General features: G+C 37.8%; 2 protein-coding genes across 2 annotated transcripts; both read right to left on the reverse strand.

Annotated features, from left to right (window-relative positions):
• Positions 1 to 3,472: 3,472 nt before the first annotated feature.
• On the reverse strand, positions 3,473 to 4,315 carry LOC145564829 (uncharacterized). The gene has a single exon (XM_081625015.1). The coding sequence runs from the start codon at positions 4,313 to 4,315 to the stop codon at positions 3,473 to 3,475; it is 843 nt and encodes a 280-aa protein (XP_081481141.1).
• A 13-nt stretch (positions 4,316 to 4,328) lies between these two features.
• On the reverse strand, positions 4,329 to 7,594 carry LOC145564830 (uncharacterized). The gene is made up of 3 exons (XM_081625016.1): positions 7,177 to 7,594; positions 5,406 to 7,081; positions 4,329 to 5,339 (listed from the first exon to the last, which is right to left on the reverse strand). Exons 1-3 carry the CDS (start codon positions 7,592 to 7,594, stop codon positions 4,329 to 4,331), a joined length of 3,105 nt encoding a protein of 1,034 aa, XP_081481142.1.
• Between the last annotated feature and the right edge of the window lie 1,480 nt (positions 7,595 to 9,074).

A 9,074-nucleotide genomic window follows, 5' to 3' on the forward strand; every position in this document is an offset into this window, starting at 1 on the left:
CAAGGAATCATGAAATTTATTTTGGGGTGATACTTAGGCCCTGTGACATAAATTTATATCCATGACATCCAATTTTCCGTGGCAAATTTCTAGCCATGGCCTCCTATGCCACAGGAGAAATTTTTGAATTTTCCTTGGCTAAGTTATGTACATAGCCACAGAAATTTAAAACTTGTGCTACGATTTTACTCGTAGCTTAAGGTCAATTTGTTGTAGTGAGGTCTAATAAGTTTAATAAGGTTAGTTAAGTTTAGACCAAATAAGTTCAGTTTAGATAATTTTAGGTTCAAGTGGAAAAGAACAAACTCTATGTAGGTTCTTATATATAAAGAGAAATTTAGAAGATTTTGTGTCATTTTAAATAGTCTAAAGATTCTAAATAAGGAGATCATTATGAAACGAAGGGAGAATTATATAATTGCAAACTAGGTCTACAATTTTTTTTTTCCCCAAATATTTGTAATATTTTTCTATCAATAATTATGACCATGATGATGATAATTATAAAATTCAAATATTAATAATGTATTCTTCAAAACGAATTAAACTATATTTCATATGATTATGTTGGTTATTATACATAGAAGACATCCCAGAGGAAAAATTATAAAATTGCAAACCAAGTCTGTACAAGTTTTTTTTTTTTTTTTTTTTTTTTTTTTTTTTTTTTTTGTCGTAAGTAATACATACCCTATGAATAATGATGACCATGATAATGATAATCTCTTCATTATTTTAACTATATCTCTAAGTCCTAACTGTCTAACTTATACGAAATGTTCAAAAATGCATTACAGTACGCTTTTCTTTTTATTTTTTATTTTTTTTTTATTTTTAAAATATGCATTATGTATTCTAGTCAAACTAAATTTCTTATCGTGTAATAAGACTTAATAGCAATATCCCTACCTTATAAAAAGTTTGAGAAAACTCTTATGAATAGTGCATGGACTCTTATATCCCTAAAAAATTTCTTTTACCTATTTACCCCCATTGAATTCAAAAGCCTTAAAATTGTCTCTTAAATCACCAAAATTGATTAAATATTTGTGTTAATTTCAATATTTAAAGCATTTTTAGACTCACTATTTTTTACAAATAGATATAATAAAATACCATACAAATATGCATAAGGCATAAAGACTATCAATAATAATTCTCCTTCAAAGACTAGCCATCTGCGTGCATCACGTGTGTAAGAATCACTAGTTTTATGAAAATTGTCTCATATCATATGCCACAATATCATTAAGTATAGTACAAAAAAAAGTATAGTACAATTAGAGAAGAAATCCACTAATCACGGAGTAATAACAATTAGACGTGCATGATAATGGTTGAAGCTAAAATAACGGCATCATTAAATATACATGTAATTATTGGATCTAAATTGTTAGACTACCATCAGTATTATTGATCTTAAAAATCTCCAACCCATTTAAAAATGCATTATAATATTGGGGTTTATAATGGGTATTCGGGTTCAATTCAACCCGCAAATCTTGTTTAGGATCTTTAGTAATGGGCATAATCACCACAAAATCCATAATATAAGGAGCTCCATTGCTATTTGTCAACGCAATAACATCAACGGCTGAAAATGTGATTATTTGATTAATGTAGATGTTGAACACCATTTGGTTGACTTTGTCAATGTTTGAGAGAATTTGACAAAAATGTAGCCTCACCAAGTAAGCAAACCTAGTATCAATGGGGAGCAACCATGTTAGGTTGAATTCGAGGTTGCGGAAGCTGTCCGGTGTCATATACCTTGCCGTGGTGTAGACATCCACGGGCGCGGTGTAGGAGGGCAAGGACTTTCGATATGTTATGCTTAAGCTTGGATCGGCAATTTCAGCAACACCTAACATGTAGCTGGATCGATAAGGCGAGTCATCGTACCATGGACCTACCAAAAAAATAATTATCAAGTTAGATCTGTTTTAAATTTTATATGCTCATCAACACATATTAATTTTGTTTATATGTATGTTATTAAATTTAAAACTAATGAGACAAAAAATAGCATCCTTTAACTCTTGATTACTGTGATCGGTAATGTATATCCTTTTTTTTTCTTTCTTTTTTTTTTTTTTTTTTTTTGGAAATATTTACCCAAAAAAATACGTAGTTTATTTGAAATAAAAATTCTGAGAGTACAGTTTCTAATAATTAATAAAAAAAAATTAAAGTAATACTTAAAAATCTAACTTAACTCACCTGGAAAGCTCATCTTTGGTGGGCGGAATGTAGTTTCCACCCACATTAAGCCGATACAAACTCTCAAGAGTAGTAGAATTTTCAATCTGAAAAGGGCTACTTACGCCGATGATGTTGTCTCCATCTTCATTATCATAGAGGCTAGGCATAGACACAACCTCAATACCATTCGCAAAAGCAAACGCATTATACGAGGGCGAAAATGTCACGGTCAAAGTTCCACTATCAACATTGATATAATACTCTTTGACCAAATAATGAACGTCAAGCTTTTGTGTAGCTTTATACACATTAAAGTTCCTAAGCAAGGCGTACGATCCAACCGTGACGGAGAACACGGCATTGGCCGCATTCGACCGGGAATACACGTTGGGGTAGAAGTAAAGCCGGAGAAAAACACGACCGGGCGAAACGGGGAAGTTGTACGTAGCATTGGAGTACATCACCCTAGCGGACAAGTAAGGTACCCTACCAACATCGGGTGCTTGAGTCTTAGCACTAGCTCTAAAGGTGCCTTTGGATGATACCAAATACTTAGAACCCTTGTCGGAGCTCCATATTCGGCCGTCTGAATCGGTTGTTTTCCGGTCGAAAGTACCACAATTTACAAGGATATGATCCTTAGGGATGTAATCTCCTGCTAGAACTATGTTGATTAATGAGGTTAAGTATAGAATTAAAGGAAATATGGTCGTCATTTTTTTTTTTGGTTTGGAATTTTGTAAAAGTAGTTAGTTTTAGTTTAGGCCTAAGTTTTATATCATTTGAACGCGTTTTTATATTATTTTCGTACATTGAATTGCGTAGTTGAAGTGTTTACCTTGATATGAAAATATATATGCCAGTTGCTAGCTTGATAATGGTTAGCCTGTCAATCATTTGATTATTTATTTGGTAATTCTTATGTTAATTATTGATTAGCTTGTCAAAGCATGAAAGAAGTATAAGATTACTGTTTAATGTAGTATTTGCATATTCATTTTTCAATAAGGCCGGTGCACGTGGAATTTAAGGTAGAAGTTTCTCCATTTGAATATTATATTTTAAAGTTTTACTTTGTAATTAATATTTATACGACATTAATCACAAAAATATCAAATCAAATTAAATAGACAATTAATGTCAGTATGTCACATTATTGTATGACAAAATAGATCTCACTCTTTAAATTCTTTGTGCCCTTACTGCCTTTATGGAATATATTATTATCTTAAACCTTATTTTTTTTTTGACGAGAAACAAACACATATTATTAAACTAAAGCAGCATCACGAGCAGCAATAGAGTTTACAACACAGGGGGCATCCTCAATCCACACACGCAATTCATTATAATTTTTACTAATAGAGGCTAAATTATGAGCTGCTTCGTTTCTTTGTCTTCCAATGTGAACAGCAGTGAAGGAAGAACAGGCTTCAGCAAGCTTCAAGATGTCTGCAACAATTCTGCCAAAGAACGAAGCTTCCTGTTTTCTGCCTCTTAAGTGCTGCACCAGCTTCAAGCAATCAGACTCCAATATAATCTGATTAAGACCAGCTTCTAAGGCAATTCCCAAACAATCCCTCGCCGCAATAGCCTCCGCAGAATCAACACCAGGGCAGCCCCTTTTCCTGTTACAAACAGCAAGCATAATATCCCCAACACTGTCACGAGCAATGCCACCCACACCAATATCCACACTGTCAAAAATAGCAGCGTCTGTATTCAGTTTATAGACACCATGTGGGGGGGGGGGGGGAATCCACCTCTTAGGAACCTCAGGCCTAGAGCTAATATCATAAGGGCTAATAGCATTAGCCTTATCATACTCACCAATGATCCCTACTGCCTTTCTAATCACATCAGCAATGTGGACATCTTTGCTGTTGAAAGTCCAAGCATTTCTCCTCAACCAAATTCCCCACAAAAAACTCCAGAAATTGTCCCACCAAGCATGCTCCTTGATCAGATTTCCTTTCACAATACACCAATCCAAAACAGAACGGAATTGACCATCCTGCACATCTAATCTGAGGGGGGAGAGGTACCATAAGGCCTTCACAGCATTGCAGAAAAAGAGGGCATGTTCAATCGTCTCAGGGACATCTCCACACATAGGGCAAACATCATCAGCACAAATACCTCTTTTTTTTCAGATTGCTCCTAACAGGCAGAGCATTTCGAAGAGCTCTCCACCCAAAATGCTTGATTTTTGGTGGTAATCTAGCAGCCCACAAAGAAGACCAGATAGCTACACGAGTAAGAGAGGAGGAGGAAGCAGAATTCTCATTCATGGCTCCAAGAGCAGCATGATAAGCACTACGGACAGAGAAATCACCAGATTTTGTAAAGTGCCAAGTCCAAAAATCATTTTCCCCAAAGCGAGGAATAGGAATATTAAGGACTTCATTGACTTCCCACTCCAAAAATTGAGACTGGAGGACATTCAAATTCCACTCACCTTCATTTATCAAATCACTCACCAACTTAGGAGCATCATCATTAATCTGCTGCCTACCCAGAGGCCTGAAATTTGGCAGCGAAGGCACCCAAGGGTCCTGCCAAATATCAATATTTGATCCTGTGCCAATAAGCTTCCTAGCCCCTTTTGCAACCAAATCTCTTGCAGTCATAAGAGATCTCCAAGTGTAACTAGCATTGGCCGGAACTTTCGCACTCATAATATCGGAGTTAGGGAAGTATTTTTGCTTAAGGGTCTTTGTCATCAAAGAACTCGAGTTGGAGAGCAAACGCCAAACTTGTTTAGCAAGCATGGCCTTGTTGAAGATGTGCAAGTCACGCATACCCATACCACCTTCTGCCTTCGAAAAAATCATTTTATCCCATGCCACCCGAGCTGTTTTGCGTTCCTCTTTCTTTTGGCCCCAGAAGAAATTTCGACACATTTTTTCAATTTCATTGAGAATGCTTGAGGGGATACAGAAAACTTGCATTGCATAAGTTGGAATGGCCTGAGCAATAGACTTGATAAGAATCTCCCTCCCCGCTTGAGAAAGAAAACCCTCCTTCCACCCTTTTAGCTTTTTCCAAACCCGGTCTTGAATAGTTGAGAAAATCCGTTTTTTAGAACTACCAAGATAAGTTGGTAGCCCAAGATATTTGTCATGTCCGTCAACGGCCTTAAAGGATAACTTCGATTGAAGCAAATGTTTCTTTTCTGGTTTGATATTTCAGCTAAAGGACACTTCGGACTTCTCCATATTCAATTTTTGGCCGGAAGCAGCTTCATAAGTGGCAAGAATATCAAGAACATTTTCAACTTCTTCTTCATTAGCCCGAACAAATAAAAGGCTATCATCCGCAAAAAATAAGTGTGAAATCGGCTCAACTCTTTTCCCAATCTTTACCCCATAAATGAGCTTCTTGCTTTCGGCATCTCTAAGGAGGGTGGAGAGGCCTTCCGCACAAATGATAAAAAGGAAAGGGGATAAAGGATCACCTTGTCGAAGTCCTCTAGAAGGTAGAAAACCCCTTGAAGGTTTCCCGTTCACAAGAATTTTGAAAGAAGCACTCTCAACACATTTCATAATAGAAGTCACAAGAGAATTCGGGAACCCCAATTTCCTCATCATCCTCTCCAAAAAACACCATTCAACCCTATCATACGCCTTACTCATGTCAAGTTTGAGCCCGAGATGACCCACTTTCCCTTTCTTCTTTTTTCTCAGATAATGAAAGCATTCATAAGCCACAAGGATATTATCAGTAATAAGTCTACCAGGAACAAAACCACTCTGAGATTCATGAATAATATCAGGGAGAACAATCTTCAATCTATTAGCAAGGACTTTCGCAACAATTTTATATAAGACATTACACAAGCTAATTGGTCTATAATCAACAGGAGACTCACACTCTTTTTTCTTGGGAATTAAAACAATGTAAGTATGATTAATAGAACCAATATCACCCCCATTATTCAGAAAATCAAGAACTTTATCAATCACATCACCACCAACAATGCTCCAGAATTTTTGATAAAAAAGAGCACACATACCGTCAGGTCCGGGAGCTTTTGTGGGGTGCATTTGTTTCAGAGCATTGTACACCTCTTCGCCAGTAAAAGGTGCTCCTAACATGGCTGCCATGGAGTTCGAAATACAAGGACTAACCTTGTCCACAACAGTTTCCGGCTCAACTTGAAGAGATGCGCCAAAAAGGTCCTCAAAATGCTTGACAAAAATTTCTGCCACATGATCTTCATCATAATAAGTGTTCCCTACTTCATCTCGAATTTTGTCAATTTGGTTCCTTTTGCGTCTTTGCTTTGCTTTTGTATGAAAAAAACCAGAATTTTTATCTCCACTTTTGAGCCACTCTTGTCTACTCCGTTGTTTCCAGTACACCTCCTCCCTCTCTTCTAGCTCATCCATTCTCTCATCGATTGCTTTCATTTGAGTAATTATTTCCGGGGTAGGGCCCTTTTCCATCAAAGAAGCCATGGTAGCCTTGCACTCACCCATCTCCTTTGCAAAATTCCCAAAGTAAGCTTTACTCCACCCACCCAAGTTTGCAGCCGTACGAGTAATATTAAGAGAAATGTCACCCCCTCCTTCCCAAGCTTGGCGGATAATATCACCACATGAGTCCTCTCGTAGCCACATTTCCTCGAAACGGAAAATTTTCACTCTTTTCTTCTTTTTTGGAGCTTGGATACGATCTTTGATACATAAAATAATGGGTAAGTGATCCGATTTCCTCCTTTCTAAGTGAGTAACAAAGCTACCCGGGAACAGATCACGCCACTCATCATTAGCCACATATCTGTCAAGCCTTTCTTGGATATTTTCCTTACCTTCTCTGTTATTCGACCATGTATATTGATATCCCACATATCCAAGGTCACCAAGCTTGCACGAGTCTAAGGTGTCACACAGAATTGCAGCTTCATTGAAGTCGAAATCAACCCCCCCCCTTTTTTCTCAGCAGACCAGAGCAGCAAATTGAAATCTCCACCAACAAGCCACGGTGTTCCATCCCCAACAAACAGATTTTTCAGCAAACTACCAGTTTTATATTTATTCTCCTGCTCAGGGAACCCATAAACCCCTGTAAAACGCCACTTATCCATCCCATCACTTTTAACTCTCACATCAATATGATTAGAAGAGTAAGATTGTACCTCTACTTCCCAATCATCTCGCCAAAGCAAAGCAAGACCACCTCCCCTTTTCCTTCCCTCACCCACACACCCTACAGCTAACATGCCATTACATCTCAGTTTATTTTTTATTTTCTCCATCTCATACACACTAAGTTTAGTTTCTTGCAAAAAAATCAAGCTAGGATTTTCAGTGATAACAATACGTCGCAATGCATTGACCTTCCGGGCATTTCCCAGTCCCCGGCAATTCCATGAGAGGGTGTGCTTCATTGGTCATTAAGAGCCCTTTGCGTGGGGCCCGCCACATCATCAGCCATAATCGAATCATAGTCATCTCCATGAGTGTCACCCAACTTCATTTTTTCAAGTTCACATCTCCAAATTCACCCATTACACTCCCTGCTACTTCTTCTCTGGATTTCCTTACCACTCCACTCAGCTTCGGGTTTTGGGGGCTAAATTCTCTTTTATCATTTTTCTTCTTTACTCGGATGAGTTTTCTTGGGCGAGGAACATCTCTGTTGGTGGCCAAACTTGCAACATCAGCATTTGAAGTACTCAAAGTAATATCCGGATCAGTATCCAGGGAGTCATGGCCCTTGAGAGGTTGGTTTCCATCTCCATTGTTATTCAAAGCTTCAAAGTCAGACTTATTGATGTTCTCAGTAGACAAGCTGCTTGTTTCTGGAGTTTTCACACTCTCCCTAACCTTCAGCTGCTGCATCTCCCCTGTCAGGTGACTTTCAATCACTTCTTTCTCTTTTTTCTTTGGCTTAGTCGTGAAAAGGGTCCTAACACAATTCAAGAAACTTCTTTTTTCATCCCAGTATTGTCCTCATCCCCCTTGGAGCTTTTCAATGGCGAGGCTTTTAACCATCCCCCAAAGGGAAGGTTTGGGTTGTCATCATCACTACACAACTCACAGTCTTTAACTCCATGTCCTAATTTGCCACAAAAATAGAAAAATAGAGGCGGTTTTTCATACTTAACATCGAAAAATTCTTCCACACCCCCCCGCATTTTCACTTTCACCTTTTGAAGCAGAGGTTTGTTTGCATTAATAAAAATTCTCATACGGACAGATTTATCAATTCCCATGGAGCCTGAGGAATCGACTTTGACAAACCTACCAATTTTATTGCCTATAGCTTCAACGTTAGCAATATTTAATCTGCCTTTAAAGGGCAAATTGTACACCCTAACCCACATTGGCAGTTCACATAATTTAACATCCATTGGCCTCACATTATCTTCTATATCACCAAGGATTAGCGCATGACGATCGAAGTGCCATGGTTGTCCTTCAACTACATTTAATTTATCCCTCCAATGGAAGAATTGAAACACAAAAGTATTTTTTCCAATATTACTAACCTCTAAAACGTGCTTTGGTTGCCATACATTCTTCATGGTTGAGATGAAAGGATTCACGTTCACGTTTCGGTTCGTCCACACTTTTCCTACTAGCCCTAGTTCCACCCTAGCCTCTTCATCTCCCTCTGCATCCTCTATCCATTCAACCGCATCATCCTTCGAGATCGCATTTACGTTGTCTTTAGAAAGCTCTGAAACCTTGACGGTTTCTTTATTAGAATTATCACTACTTTGTACTATTGGTGTTTGTGGAATTTCGATAACATCCAAATGATTGGATTCCATTGTCAGAGAAGAATCTAAGAGAAAGAGCCAAAAAAACCTTTAGAAAAAGGAAAACCTAGTAGAGAACTAGAACAAACCCTCCCAAGGAAAA

Source organism: Chenopodium album, chromosome 10, assembly GCF_948465745.1.
Source record: "Chenopodium album chromosome 10, dcCheAlbu1.1, whole genome shotgun sequence".
Taxonomy (NCBI): domain Eukaryota; kingdom Viridiplantae; phylum Streptophyta; class Magnoliopsida; order Caryophyllales; family Amaranthaceae; genus Chenopodium; species Chenopodium album.

What these genes read in the sequence shown, in the direction of transcription:
- LOC145564829 (XM_081625015.1), bottom strand. Translation starts at nt 4,315, where the DNA reads ATGTGTGGAGATGTCCCTGAGACGATTGAACATGCCCTCTTTTTCTGC.
- LOC145564830 (XM_081625016.1), bottom strand. Translation starts at nt 7,594, where the DNA reads ATGAAGCACACCCTCTCATGGAATTGCCGGGGACTGGGAAATGCCCGG. An exon ending in TGGAACACCGTGGCTTGTTG is followed by an intron (nt 7,082 to 7,176) that starts GTGGAGATTTCA and finishes GTGACACCTTAG; the next exon opens with ACTCGTGCAAGCTTGGTGAC. An exon ending in TGAATATGGAGAAGTCCGAA is followed by an intron (nt 5,340 to 5,405) that starts GTGTCCTTTAGC and finishes TTATCCTTTAAG; the next exon opens with GCCGTTGACGGACATGACAA.